General features: G+C 43.1%; 1 protein-coding gene across 3 annotated transcripts in view; it reads right to left on the bottom strand.

Moving 5' to 3' along the window:
* Positions 1-7,899: 7,899 nt before the first annotated feature.
* The window catches only part of TPRKB (TP53RK binding protein), a 16,800-nt gene continuing 8,756 nt past the window's right edge, over positions 7,900-15,943 (bottom strand). For all 3 annotated transcript variants that reach the window (XM_068135451.2, XM_068135443.2, XM_068135459.2), the window contains exons 3-5: positions 15,788-15,910; positions 15,114-15,317; positions 7,900-8,696 (exon numbers count right to left, since the gene is read on the bottom strand). In XM_068135451.2, coding sequence (XP_067991552.1) covers positions 8,610-8,696; positions 15,114-15,317; positions 15,788-15,910 — 414 coding nt within the window. In that variant the 3' untranslated portion in view covers positions 7,900-8,609. The remainder of the gene's footprint in view (positions 8,697-15,113; positions 15,318-15,787; positions 15,911-15,943) is intronic.

Raw genomic sequence — 15,943 nt, 5'->3', positions numbered from 1 at the left:
ACCACCATGTGATTCAAAACCACCACCACGTTATTAAAAACACTTCACAACCACGGAAATAAAAGTTTCAGGGAGTAGTTCAGTGACAACAGACACTGCCCAGATATGTAGATATATAGATAAATAAACCTGAAAATCGCAGAGCCAGAATTATTTATTTTGTCTGGGAAGCCCATGTGAGGTTTCTTCTTCTTCAGCCTCTCAGAACCCTGGGTGAATATGCGATCTTTTTTTTTAAAGTTCGAATTTTGCTAAATCTGTTTTATTCGTTTGTTAATATACCTCAGCCATTGACAAATCTGGAACTAAGTCTTTATAAGTTCATCAAATACTGACACCACGATTGACATTCGCTGAGCTAAATGTTGATGTCTCTTCTGAGGTAAAAACAAAACAAAAAAAAACAGTTTCAAAGCATTATACGTATCAGACGATACATTTTATGAAACTGGGAAACCTAATACACACTTTGGTGATTTTAAAATGACAGAATATGTCTTTTTTAGAAAAAAAAGAAAAAAAGAACATTGAAGACGACGCTGCTAAAAAAATACATCGCTCTAACGCATAACCACGACTTTAAACTACATTTACAACAAATATGAAAACTATTTTCATATCACAATGTTAAATATAGAATATATAGAAGATAATGTTTAAAAAAATGAGCCCTATCTTCCAATGGTAAAAAAATCCTTCAAAAAATTCCTGGATCCGGAATAATATCCTGAGCTTCACCAAAAACTAATCAATTCGTCCTTATCCCAAGGGCAATCATCCCGCCAACTTTCATCCAAATCCGTTCAGAACTTTTCCAGATATCTTGTTCACAAACACACGAACACACACACGCACACACGGACACGAGTGAATGCATTACTCCCTGGCGGGAGTAATAATCATCCTATCTCCATCATACTACTATCTCCATATAATGTAAGTGTGTGTGGTGTGTGTGTGTGTATGTGTGTATGCATGCATGCGTGTGTATGTGTGTATGTATGCATGCGTGTGTATGTGTGTATGCATGCATGCGTGTGTATGTGTGTATGCATGCATGCGTGTGTATGTGTGTATGCATGCATGCGTGTGTATGCATGCAAGCGTGTGTATGTGTGTATGCATGCATGCATGCGTGTGTATGTGTGTATGTATGCATGCGTGTGTATGTGTGCATGTATGCATGTGTGTGTGTAGGTATGCATGCATGCATGCGTGTGTGTGTGTGTGTATGTATGCATGCATGCGTGTGTATGTGTGTATGCATGCATGTGCGTGTATGTGTGTTTGTGTATGTGTGTATGTATGCATGCGTGTGTATGTGTATGCATGCATGCGTGTGTATGTGTGTTTGTATGCATGCGTGTGTATGTGTGTTTGTGTATGTGTGTATGCATGCATGCGTGTGTATGTGTGTGTGTATGCATGCATGCGTGTGTATGCATGCATGCGTGTGTATGTGTGTATGCATGCATGCATGTGTATGTGTGTATGCATGCATGCGTATGTATGTGTGTGTGTATGCATGCATGCGTGTGTATGTGTGTATGTATGCATGCAAGTATGTGTGTGTGTGTGTGTGTGTGTGTGTGTGTATTGTATGTGTGTTGGTAGTTGTTGCCTCCATATGTGGGTTTCAGAAGGTGGAACGGAGCCCTTCCAATTCTAAGTGCGTGTATGTGTAAGTTGCTATTGTTGACTGCGGCGTGGGTGGGTTTTGGGAGATGGAATGGAGACCTACCTGGTCTCAAAGTCAAAAACCTGGTCTCAAAGTCAAAAACCTGGTCAAAACCCTAACTCCATTGTGCATGTGCGTATGTATCTATGTATATGTGTGTATGTATGTACATGTGTGTGAATGTATATCCACCCCCGTTGTGTATGTATGTATGTATGTATGTATGCATGCATGTATGTACAATGTACATGTCGTGGACAAAGAAATGGAAACACCAATGTAAAGCCACTTAATAGGGCATTGGGTCATCACATGCGGCCAGTACACGCCATGACAGAGACCACCAGGAATTCTGCAGGACGGATGCGGCATCATTCTTCCACGAGAAAGACAATCAACTTGCATATGTTTGTGAGTGTCAAACAAAACGCTGTCTCAGGCATTGTTTCAGAATACCCCATAAATGCTTGATTGAGTTCAGATCTGGTGACTGAGAAGGCCATAACATATGGATAACATCAGTGTCATGTTCATCAAACCATTGGGTGACCACACCTGCTCTGTGGATGTGGCCATTGGGGGTGGAGGGTGGGGGGGGGGGGGGGGGGAAGTGGGGGGGGGGGGAGGGGGAGGGTTGCAGGAGAGGAAGGGGGCGTCTCTTCTTGCAGCCATGCCAGCCATAAGTATCGCAACCAGGCCTGTGCAGCATTTTTATACATGACCCGAAGCATGCTGGGATGTTGTTTCCTTAATTAACACATGGGCCACACCTGTGTGTAAGAACTTGCTTGGTGTCTCATTTACCCAGTTGTTTCCTTTTTTTGTCCATTACGTGTATGTATGTGTGTATTTATGTGCAGTGCCTTCAGAAAGTATTCACACCCCTTGACTTTTTTCACATTTTGTTGTTACAGAATTTTAATTTTAATTTTAAATTGCTTGAATCGAGATTTTTTTTGACACTGATCTACACCTAATACCTTTGTTTTGAGAAAAAATGAAATGTTTTGAGGCAATAAGTATTGTTATGTTTGTGGGGTAGTGATATGTCGAGTCAGGTAGATTTGTGTAGGTATCATGCTCCGGATGTCGGGTAAGAACCATCACCATGTAATAAGTTCTGTTTAGCCGAATGTCGGAGTAAGGTGTATCTTCATCCCCGTCACGAGGGGGCAGGGCATGTTAACTAGCTTAGGGAGTTGACCAACGGGAAGGCCGGGGTAATAAGGGACTCGTGATTGGCCAGGGCGGAGCAAGAAGCTACCCGCTGATTGGTGGAAGGAAGGCCGAGGAGGAAGCAGAGCGCCGCTTGGCAAAGATCACCGATTGATGTCAGGGGCGAGCAAGAGGCGGCGTGCTGATTTGTGGAGAAGCACTGATTTGTGGAGAAGCACTGACGTTAAAAGAACTTGAGGACCGACATTTTCTCTCTGGCCCTCTTGCTTTCTTACCCTCTCTGACCCTGAACTCTTGCCCTCTTCTCTTGCCTTCGCTCTTGCCCCATTGTTGCTCTTGTCCCTCGTTCCGGACGTCGCGAGCAATTGCGCGTGGACGACGGGCTCCAGGAAGCGATTGGAGACGCCACAGGGAGACATGCAGGGTTTTGCCAGGCAGAAACGATGCGTGGATGAAGGCTCGGGCCTGCAAGAGTGAGGCCTGTTTCGCGCCAACGTAAGTGCTTCGCGCACAACGTCACCAGCGCCCCGGTCGACTTTTGCAGACCCTGACGAGATCCCACCAGTGATCGGAGCTAAGTGCACACACACCCCATTGTTTTCCAGTTTATTTTCTTCCTGTGTCTGTGTTATAAGTCTGGTGTGGGGACGACCCGATTAGGAATTTGATTTACCGTCGTTTCTTTTTATCGGCATCCGTTTTAATAAATCCTTTTGTTATTTTCTGTACATTTGTAAATCCGTTTCAGTTTGAGTTATTTTTCCAGGGTGAAGACGTCGGCGAGACCCGTCCAGGTAAGTCGGTACTCTTCTTCATCCTTGTGGATAATCCGCCACATAGTTGGATTCAAAACGCCTCCATTAATGCTCGTTTGCCTTCCGTGGTTCTTTCAGTGTTAACTGAGGGAACCACACGACAGTATTCAAACCCCTTTGCTATGACACTCCAAATTGAGCTCAGGTGCATTTAATTTCCATTGATCATCATTGAGATGTCTCTCCAACTTGATTGGAATCCATCTGTGGCCAATTCAATTGATTGGACATGATTTAGAAAGAAACACACCTTTCTATGTAAGGTCCCACAGTTGATAGTACATGTCAGAGCAGAACCTCTACCATGAATTCCAAGAAACTGTCCGTAGAACTCCGAGATAGAATTGTGAAGAGGCATAGATCTGGGGAAGGGTATAAAACAATTTCTAGAGCGAACAGATGTTTGGTACTACAGAACTTTAAAATATAAGAAAACAAACACAACATAATAAGAATAACCGAAGATTTTTGTGCTGTACTCCTCAAAGTAAATCACAGCAAGAGAAGGAAGTGAAAGAGTGCATATGCAAGCATGTCTATGTAAGAGCGACACCGATTGGTCCATCAGTCATGACGTAATTGGTAATCAGAACACCCATTGGTTGATTCCGTCACCACTATCTCTGGCTCCGATTGGCTGGAACGGAGTTAAGAGTGATAACTCACCAGTACCAATACCTTGGAGGAAGGGGTGATGGGTTCACCCAAAGCCGTGGACTTACCATTTCCAGACATATGTCATAGACACATGGAACTACCCAGACTCTTCCTAGAGCTGGGTGTCCAACCAAACTGGGCAACCGGGCAAGAAGCCCCTTGGTCAGGGAGGTGACCAAGAACCCAATGACCACTGACAGTACTAGAGTTCATTGGCTGAGATGGGCGAACCTGCCAGAAGGACAACAGTCTCTGCAGTACTTCACAAATCTAGGCTTTATGGGAGAGTGGACAGACAGAACCCTCTCCTGAGAAAAAGGCACATGACGGCATGCCTGTAGTTTCCAAAAAAGCACGTCAAAGACTCAGAGCATGAGGCAAAAGATTCTGTGGTCCGATGAGACCAAAATTGAACTCTTTGGCCTGAACGCAAAGTGCTATGTCTGGCGGAAACTGAGCACAGCTCATCACCCATCTAACATCATCCCAAATATAAAGCATGGTGTTGGCAGCATCGTGCCATGGGGATGCTTTTAGGCAGCATGGACTGGGAGACTTGCAAGGATAGAGGGAACAATGACTGGAGCCATATACAGGCAAACCCTTGAGGAGAACCAGCTTCAGAGTGCAAAAGACCTTGGACTACAGCGAAGATTTATGTTCCAACAGGACAATGACCCTAAGCATACAGCCAAAGCAACACTGGAATGGCTTTAGAACAAGAATGTGAAAGTCGTTGAGTGACCCAGCCAAAGCCCAGACTTGAACCCCATTGAGAATCTGTTAAAAGACTTGAAGATTGCTGTTCCCGACGCTTCCCATCCAACTTGACAGAGCTTGAGCAAATCTGCAAGGAATAATGAGAGAAACTCCCCAAATCCAAATGTGCAAAGCTGATACAGATATCCTCAAGAAGACTCGAAGCTGGAATCGCTGCCAAAGGCGCTTCTACAAAGTATTGACTCAGGGGGTTTAATACTTAATGTAAATTAGATATTTCTGTATTTCACTTTTAATTATTTTGTTAAAATTTCAAAACAAACAAAAAAAAATTCCACTGGCATTATGGGGTATTTATTATGTGTAGATCAGTGACAAAAACATCTTAATTTAATCCATTTTAAATTCAGGCTGTAACACAACAAAATGTGAAAAGGTCAAGGGGTGTGAATATTTTCTGAAGGCACTGTATGTATGTAGCTAAAACTTCAGGTATTGCATTTTTCTAAATTAAAATGAGTACATGACATTTTTTGGAAATTTAAGCTATAATTCAATTATAAAGATACATGTACACACAAAATAATTTAATTTGAAGCTAATTAAGTAATGCAATTATCAAAGAGCATGGTTATATGAGCTGAAGATATTTATGGTATTTACGATGACAGTCAGAGATTGGCACTTCAGCAATCTATTCCAATAAAATGACAGTTTGTAAATTTCTTACAAAGCTGATTAAGGTTACATGTCACAACTCACCATAAGTTATTTTATTTAAAAATGTTTGCATAACTTATATTTGCCAATTTAAAATCATACTATGTATTCCGTGTGTGTGTTTGACCTGTAGGTACTCCTAAACTGCTGGACGGAATAAGTTGAAATCTGGTGGCTGTACTTTGGGGTGGGAGAGGGGTGTCCCCTGGAAGGTTTTAGGTGTGATTTTATTTTTGTCATCACGTGGGTTCGGGTGGGGGATGGGGAGAGAGGGAGAAGGAGAGGGAGAGGATGATCTAAATTCTCGAGAAAAAAAACAAGACTGTGTACACAGGTGTACAGGCTGGCCCAGAGGCCAGACCACTGTACGCACACATGCTTCAAAGCTGTCTGGGTTTGAATCCCGACCCAGCTATAAACCGGTGCTTCACAGGCAGGGTGATTTGTCAATGTGTGTGCCATCCCTCAGATGCACCTCAAACTGGGCGTCCTGTCTATCAGCATTAGTTGGTGGATGTTAAAGATTCTACGGTGTCCTTCGTGAAGAGTAGGCGAGTTATTGCCGAAACCATTAACAAATTCCTAATTTCTGCTCTAACCATTGCTGGGAGGGCAATGGCAAAAAGGGGGGAAGGTAGGGAAGGGGGGGGGGGGGGGGGATGGGGAGGGTTGCAGGAGAGGAAGGCGGTTCATATATATGCTGGTGGGTGAATGTGGCACTCATCACGTTTCTGAGTTAAGTGTGATGCCAATCAGGAAGAAGAAGAAGCCGTACAACCAACTTCGTACACTTCCGGAATTGTTTGATTTATTTGTATTCAAATGTCTGGTGATTGTTTTGTAGTTATTTATGCGAATGTGTACTTGTATATAACTGTCATTAAATTAAAAAGGCTTAGGCACTATCGAGCAATTTTTTTTTTTTAAACTCCAAACAAAGATCTTTTTTTTTTTCATATATATTTTCTTTTTAGCCTAAAACACTCCCAGGCACTCACTGATGAACCTCTGAAAGTTTGACGAAGATCCGTTCAGCCATGTCTGAGAAAAATGGCGACAGACAGAAATCTCTCTTATATAGTAGATATAGTTCATGGAATGGAAGCAAAATGTCATACTTCACTTACCCAGCATCAAATCTATGCATTCAGCACACAGATATCAAAAGCAGCAAAGGAGTGTTACACAAAGAAAAATTAATCATGACCTAAGCCGTTTGTGGATTTCGTGGTTGCAACACTCACGTGGCGCCTCAAATTCTTACTCACCCTCACGTGATACCTCAATTCCCCCAAATCACCTTTTCACTCATGGAAGCCTGAGTCATTAGCACTAACTTTTGAGGTTCATTTGACCTTTGGATCCCCTTCTTCCATCCTATCTGAACTATTTTGGTGGTTATATTTACATTTGAAACCTCTTCCTGTTTCTCAAGTCTGGTTCAACATTAACACACATGTGGAGGAGTTTCTAGTTGAATGCCTCCGGTATTTCTCAGCATTATTATTGCCTTGCTTTGCATTAGGCTTAACTAGACAGCATTCCTTGAGGGTTAATGACGTCGAGTCAAAAACTATAGAATTAGGGATTAATACCTTTTCTTTCCTTTGGACGAAAGGCTCATAGAAGAATGTATGGTTGAAGTGGATCACACTGATGGCAGGGTAATAAGTTAACACGTGGGAGTGCTTTGTCCAATAATGCAGTAATTCTGGAGATATTTTGGTGTACTGTATATTATTATTGGCTAAGGGTTTTGTTTAGAGTTCAAATTAAAGCTTTAAGAAAACACAAATGGCTGTGTGTGAGACCGGTTCTTGACATAGTGGACTCTGATTCAACCCCCTGAGAATACCAACAGTCGCCGAACAAGCAACATTCCTGTGGTGACAGGTTAAGCACACGATACAACTGTCATGCTTCAAGGTCACGTGATGGACTGAGCAAGACTTCCGGAACAAGCTCACGTTGTTCGCCTCGTTGGTTCACTGGTTCAGCCTCTTTGTTCCTTTTCTCTGGAGTGTGCACAATGCGTGAAAATGATAAGGGTTAAGCTTGGAAGACAAAGTGTGGACTATTTGTGCTTGCGAGAAATTGGGTGTAAAACACCAGCAACAAAAAAAAACAGACAAATTTCTGACTTTCACTGTTTTTTCTTAAGGTTGCATTCAGATTCAAAAAATGTACCAGATACGTCAATCGACGTCATTGATACACTTCGTTGAACATGCTCAATCATGAAAATAAACCTTACTTTATGCCTTGCACACCTCTGGTCTGACTCTGGCAGAAAACTATGAACAGATGGTTGATGTTAAATTAACAATAGTAACCACGGTCTTGTTACGAAGCGCTGTCGAAAGTACGGGCTTTTGCAAAGCCATATCAATATTTTGCACTTCCTCCTCTGTTAATGACAGAAGACCTGGATTACAATCCATCATCCTTGCTTTTGAGTTTGCGGCAAAAAGGGTTGGCGTCAGGAAGGGCATCCGGCCGTAAAACATTGCTTCAAAAAGGGGACCAAAAAAACCAACAACAACCACGGTTCCCAAAAAAGGCCAACCCCCGCTTTGCGGGGAAAAATGGCCTCTAAAGGTGTTTTTTTATTTTTTTATCCTTGGTTTTGAGAATGTGGAGGCTCAAGCAGTTCAACAAATGTTGCTGTCACACTGTTCTGGCACAAAAACCTCAAGGTACCAAAACTCGAGGATAGGGTCAAGCGTCCATCCCTCAGGAGTACTGACCGAGAATGTGGGTGGGGTGGGATGTTGAGGTCAAAAAAAGAGTTTTTAAACAAGGCTCCAAGGGACTTGTCCTGCTCAAAGAGTGGAGTGAAAATCTCAAAGGGCTTCCCTAATAGCCATGCGGCACACCACAGCATCCAGCAATCCACCCAGCCGCTCCTCTTCTTCAGTTACTTTGTAAAACTGCAAGCAACAGGAAGTGAAAATTACTCTTGGCATACATCCAACAGGTCGAAGCTTTTATCATAAATTGTTGTGGTGTAGAAATGTTATGTAGAAAGTTATAAAAAAAAAAAAAAACCAGGAAGTCTTTCTTCTTTAACAGCCCACATTATTCCCACCTTGTGGGATTGGTCAGGGGAAACGGTTGTGGTACAAGACTTTCACGAATAGGCTGCCCAGGCCTGATGCTCAACTGAAGGTAGCAGGAATTTCTAATTTGTTCAGGATGCTGGAAACAACTCGCCTATTCTTCCCAAAACGATACCACCTAGCAGTGGGATATTTAACGGATACCAACTAGCGGAGCTGCCAGACGGGTGCTCAAGCTTAACGTCCATCCAATGGACGGCACACACATTGGTACGCGCTGACTGCGAAACACCAGGGTGACAGTTTATAGCTGGGTCAAGATTCCAAACCAGGCTAAACAGCTTAAAGACGAGTGCGCCACCTCGAAACTATCCTGCCAGCTCCTAATACAATAATACCTAATCCACAATGTTCTTAAATAATAACAATAATCCTGTCCTCTGGGGAAAAGATTGCATAAATGTCACAAAACAAGCAATATTGATGGTCGTTCACGCTTCAAAAAAAAAAAATCACATAAAGTATAAATCACAGAATTTAATGTTACAATTGATCGAAGAATTATCTTTGTCGCAATATGACGTAAAGATTTTTCCACAGCAGTTTTAGATCATGTCACGCAACATCACACGATCATATTGGTACGAGTGTGTTCAGGACAATTTCGAGGGTGCTTCAAGCTCCAAAAGAACTCTCATTTGACCAGAAGAAACACGTGAAGGGAAGTGCTTGAAACAATTTCCTCAATAGTTCAGATTTGTCACGGTGTGATTTCTATGGACCACCAATGGAGCGTCTGACGAGGCTGTGCTGCATTCTGACCATGGACGAGGACGTGACAGCGGATGTCCTGAAATGGCACTGTACCTGCCAGAAAGATTTTCTACACTTGTGGTGGCAAGAAGGCATTACCAGTGCCTGGACAAATGTGTACATGTCGTTGGGGAATACCTGTGGTGGCAAGTGGTGGCAATACCTGTGGAATACCTGTGGAATACTTCTTGTGGTGGCAAGAAGGCATTACCAGTGCCTGGACAAATGTGTACATGTCGTTGGGGAATACCTGGGAAAATCTTACTATAATTCACCAAATGTCCATCTGTCTGTTCGAAGGTACCGTAAAAACTGCTGAACCGATCGCAAATATATTTTGGGTGGGTAATCCTGAGACCCCTGGGAGTAAAATAGGCTATTTAGATTTTTCAGCTTTGGTCTCCAGCATTCTCAGGTTTGGACGTGCTTCAGTCCGAGCTTCAGTCCGTGCCGTGCTTCAGTCCGAGCATAACATTCGCGTTCGCATAACGTTCATTGTGACGATGTTCTCATTGTGACGATCTTACTATAATAGGCGAAGGCGATTCTGTCCGTCTGTCCGGGGGTGTGGCTTAGTCCGTTTGCAGAGTAGCTCCACCCATTCTTGGAGAGGCTTCATGTAAACAAATATCCACCATTTTATTACCTCGAATGGCTTTGAGGCCTGTTTAGTTAGGCCCATGCTGTCTTTCTCTCTCACACAGGTTTATTTCAATTCTAATTCGATATATCATTTCATTTTCAACAGTCGCTAACATAGTGTTAGACTCGGTTGAAAAAAAACGGGAAGAGAATCCCAAGAAAGTTTCCGTTTATAGAACGAAATGATTTCTCAAAGGCCTGTAAACTAGGGCCCATTCATTGAGAGTCACCCTCACGATTTTATCTCGAATTCACCATCTGATTTAATTTTTATCGATGGTTTTAGATTCGGTGTCAGAAATAATTGAGAACATTCACGCACACACGGGAAATTGCCGAGATATATTTATAAAAATCGCGCCACGATGATACACGAAAATACAGCACCTAAAATAACATTCGGGGGCCATGTCGACATATATTAAAAATTCGCTTTTTCTTTTCCGTTAAGATATATTACTTTTACGTTTTATGAGAGTCGGCACAAAAACGACATATATATCTTCGTTCTTTCTTATTTCATTCAACATTATTATCCGGAAGTAAAATATGTTTCAGGAAATTAGCGAGAGATATTTCTTCGTTTTTAAAAATTAGTTATGTGCGCATACACTTTAAATAGGTTTATTTGAAATCTTTAATTTTCACAATGTAATTTACTTGCCATTTGTCATTTGATAATTACGAGACACTTCCTCTTGAGGATTGTGACAATTCATGCGTGCGTGGAAACTTCTATTTCCAAAATGAATGAGACGATCGATGAAGAACGCAGACTTGAACAGGATGTAGCAAGAAAACGAATGAGACGGGCGAACGAGTCTGTCGACGAACGTCAATGCAGACTTGAACAGGATGTAGCAAGGACTGCACAGAGACCGCACGAGACGGGAGAACCGCACAGAATGCTGCTGCAACAACGATGATGAGGGTTGGAGAGGAGCGAGGGGTTGGAGAGCGAGGTGCTAGGGGGTGGAGAGTGAGGAGCGAGGGGTTGGAGAGCGAGGAGCGAGGGGTTGGAGAGCGAGGAGATAGGGGTTGGAGAGCAAGGAGCTAGGGGTTGGAGAGTGAGGAGCAAGGAGTTGGAGAGTGAGGACCGATTGGAGTGGAGAGTGAGGGCCGATTGGAGCGGAGAGTGAGGGCCGATTGGAGCGGAGAGTGAGGGGCGATTGGAGCGGAGAGTGAGGGCCGATTGGAGTGGAGAGGAGTGTGAGGAGGTATTGGAGAGGAGTGTGAGGAGGTATTGGAGAGGAGTGTGAGGAGGTATTGGAGAGGAGTGTAGGGGTTGGAGAGGAGTGTGAGGGCTTGGAGAGGAGTGTGAGGGGTTGGAGAGGGGTGTGAAGGGTTGGAGAGGAGTGTGAGGGGTTGGTGAGGAGTGTGAGGGGTTGGTGAGGAGTGTGAGGGGTTGTAGAGGAGTGTGAGGGGTTGTAGAGGAGTGTGAGGAGGTATTGGAGAGGAGTGCAAGGAGGTATTGGAGAGGAGTGCAAGGAGGTATTGGAGAGGAGTGCAAGGAGGTATAGGAGAGGAGTGCAAGGAGGTATTGGAGAGGAGTGTGAGGAGGTATTGGAGAGGAGTGCGAGGAGGTATTGGAGAGGAGTGTGAGGAGGTATTGGAGAGGAGTGTGAGGAGGTATTGGAGAGGAGTGTGAGGAGGTATTGGAGAGGAGTGTGAGGAGGTATTGGAGAGGAGTGTGAGGAGGTATTGGAGAGGAGTGTGAGGAGGTATTGGAGAGGAGTGTGAGGAGGTATTGGAGAGGAGTGTGAGGAGGTATTGGAGAGGAGTGTGAGGAGGTATTGGAGAGGAGTGTGAGGAGGAGTGGCATTGGAGAGGCGTGAGGGTGGAGAGGAGTGAGGGGTCACATATTATGTGAAATAAATAAATTGTGTTCATTACACCATTTTAACCATTTTGTAAAATTTAATGTGCAGCATGTAAATCAAGATGTCCAAATGTCACACACGTCCATACCCGTGGGATTCCCACGGGTGACCCCACAAGTCTTACTATAATTCACCAAATGTCCATCTGTCTGTCTGTTCGAAGGTACCGTAAAAACTGCTGAACCGAACGCAAAGATATTTTGGGTGGGTAATCCTGGGATCTCCAGGAGTAAAATAGGCTATTTAGTTTTCCCAATTTCAGCTTTGGTCTCCAGCATTCTCAGGTTTGGACTCCCGCATAACATTCGCGTTCGCATAACGTTCATTGTGACGATTTCTCATTGTGACAATGTATGTGTTCACGGTAGTGTTTGACGTGACGGTGTGAACATAATTTCGTAATGTTTTTCGTTTCGTAATCCTTTAATGAACGTTTAATGTTTAATGAACGTTTAATGTTTGAATGAATGAATGAATGAATGATCGTTTTAAGGCCATTTTCCCCGCTCGAGCAGGGGTTAGCCTAATGTTTAATGAACGTTTAATGTTTAATGAACGTTTAATGCCCTTCGATGTCCGGGGCCGCACGCGCGCTACACTGGACGGGCCAGCGTGTACCTTGCCCTTCGCCATCAGGCTCGGGTAAACCGCTGAGCCCCATCCGTGATGGGGACTGGGGCTTGATACAGTGTCCCACGAACGAGGAATTCCCAGTAAGCGCGAGTCATCAGCTCGCGTTGATTAAGTCCCTGCCTTTTGTACACACCGCCCGTCGCTACTACCGATCGGATGGTTTGATGAGATCCTCGGATCAGCCCCTGCACGGGCCATTCTCGGCTCGTGCCGGTGCACCGAAAAAATGAGTGAACTTGACTGTCTAGAGGAAGTAAAAGTCGTAACAAGGTTTCCGTCGGTGAACCTGCGGAAGGATCATTATCGGGACAACATGAGAGCGAGTGAGATGTACGTGGTACGTGATTGTCCATGTACTGTTTAGCCATGTACTGTTTAGATTTTGGTGATTTGCGTGTGATATGATTCAACGGATGTTTATATGAATCGTTTAAAATAAAAAAGCCTTCAATTTCTGATATTTTACCTTTTCATTTGGGCTTCCCAATTGAAGCCCCGCCCATAGGGCGGGTACTGTTGCTCGTAGGGCAAATTCCACTAACTTTACTTTCTATAGGAATTCTTGGGGAAAATGCCAGGGGCATAGAAAAGGCCCCTTTATATATGGTATGTGCCATGTAGCAAAATATAGAAAAGAAGGGACATAGCTTGTAGAAAATGCCAAAAAACAGAAAATAAGGCACATTAAAAAAAATCCATGTGCATACTGGACTACCCTTGTGTTCTCAGGAGGAACCAAGAAAGGCTCTAGAAAAGTTCATATAAATGGGCACCCTACATCTGGCAAATAAAATCCATTTACTTCATGCTTTGGTATGCCTTCATACAATTTACTTCATAAAATCCATTTACTTTATGCTTTGGTATGCCTTCATACCATTTACTTCATAAAATCCATTTACTTGGTATGCATCAAATTGGTGGCCACATTCGATTTTTTGTAATAATATTTTAAAGAGGTATAAAGTCGTAACATATACGTATATATGTGCATATATGTATTTTATATATGCATATATATTTTTTCTATATTTAATTTTAAAGCAAAAACTATGGCACTTAGGTGGAATTTGTTTTGAAAGCCATTAACTAGACCTATTGGCCGATGTATATTCCAAGTTTCAGCGAGTTTCAATGTATAGTCTTTGAGATATGAGCGCCAACACATTTTGGGCAGACGGACGGACGGATTGACAGACACCAACGTGAATTTGAGGGTTTTCTTAATAAAAATCTAGAATGTAGAGACAGACGTTGCTGAAATTTGGAACGTATTACCTCAACGTACAAAGCATTTACTTCTGAAATCTGCAGCCAATTTCGTCCAGGAGAAGCCGAGAAACGTATTTTCAGTCCCCATGTTAAAGATGCATACAGAGAAACGATCCCATAAAAAGGAAGAGTCGCTTTGCGTCTCCCTTGATACATTTCAGGTTAACCTTGCACCACCCTTGTACATCAATTGTGTATTATGACCTTGGTTCATGACTGCTCCATGACAAGAAAAGGTTTCGTAGTTAGCTATAGCATTGCACTTCTAATTACATCGAGCCACTGCTTAAATTGCACTCTCAATTACATCAAATAAATATAAATAACATAAACAGCCTAATTTAACTTACCACAGGATGAAAGCTTCGCTGAAGGTGTTTTGTACATTCACCAGGTTTTTCAGTGCGTGGGTCGGCAAGAGTGAATCTCATGGGAATCAAAGGGACAATCGTTGGAGAGAGAACCAGGTCTTGACCACTCAAACAGTCAGCTCACTGACAATAGGCTAGGAAACTGCGTTTAAACATCCGGTGTCGGCAGAACCTTTGAAGCGATTGCTTTCATAATATGAACGCCACCAATGCAGGTTTCTTTACAATTCTGAGCTTTAACAGGTAACCAGGGATTGGCAGGAGAGCTCGGAGATAGCATGCTCATATTTGAGCTGTCTATTCCAGATAATTTTGATGGCCAGCCTGACTGAGTGGCATCGAGTATGCTGTCTTTAGTAAGGGATGTTATGTTAGCTGTCCCGTCCATTAGCTTTCATGTGTGGGTGTTACAGGATCCACGATACATTTCAAAAAGAGATCGCCATAGTATGCTGGTACCAGCCAAATTCCACACTCATGTCCTAACTGAGGACTGCTTTGGCAGTCTCCCCTGCAATGGAGTCGTGACCTGTGCAATGTACATTCTAAAGCAATGGAAATCTTCATGATGAGTCATAGGTACCTGGTACCTGCTTCTCTCCCACCCACCCTAATGTGGTCTGAACAATTATTATGAATACCAAGAAGGGAATAAAAAGTAGAATAACAAGCTTCACCTTTTTAATCTTGCAGACATCTGTGAGCTGAGAGAGTTCTCCAATGGGTAACTGCCTGCCTTCAACACTCGCTGCCATCGTGGCTCCAATCCCAGGATCGTCAGTGCCACCGTCTCGCCCCTTTCCCCCACCCAAGTCAACCGTAATCACCAAGAGGCTTGTGTCATTGTCTGTGATCCCAAATCGGCGAAAGGATTCTGTGATCTGTAAGCCCATGCAAAATGTGTGGAATAACGTAAGACAAACTGCACCCTGGTTATCCTCAGTCGAATGATTATATCCAATTAAAAACCCATGCTCATAACCTACAGATGCATCAAATTAAAGGAAAGCTCTTCATTTACTTTCACCAAGTTGGCAAAAACCTATGATTATGTCGACGCAATCTTATTCAGGCTTTTAAACTCCTCAGAATGGTGTGTACCTATATACGTCATGGCAGAATGGTATGTACCTACTAGCAGTGGGATCAGAGTCCTGCAACCGCTTTACTCCAGTATCACTCTCAAAGAAAAACTATGAGAAGGTTAATCGAGCACGATCTCAAAGCAAAGTAATGCAACGACAAATATCACATGAACAAAAGTGATGTATCTACAAAACTACAGAACCTCATTTTTATACAAAGCTTTGGCTGGCATCAGTGAGTATTCCAAAGTGGGTCCCAAACATACGCTCTTGGAAGGAGATAGGTTATAGATTATTTCTGAGTACAGCCCATGGGTCTTCATCTTCTGAAGTCTGTGATTATGCACAGACTTGTTCACAGCAACAAGGACTTGAATAGGGTCCAGAACCTGAATAGGTAGGAAGTGGAGTGAGCAATTCAT

The sequence above is a fragment of the Myxine glutinosa genome, chromosome 1 (genome assembly GCF_964187855.1).
Source record: "Myxine glutinosa chromosome 1, kmMyxGlut1.1, whole genome shotgun sequence".
NCBI lineage: Eukaryota > Metazoa > Chordata > Myxini > Myxiniformes > Myxinidae > Myxine > Myxine glutinosa.
This window is presented reverse-complemented; position numbering and strand designations above follow the sequence as displayed.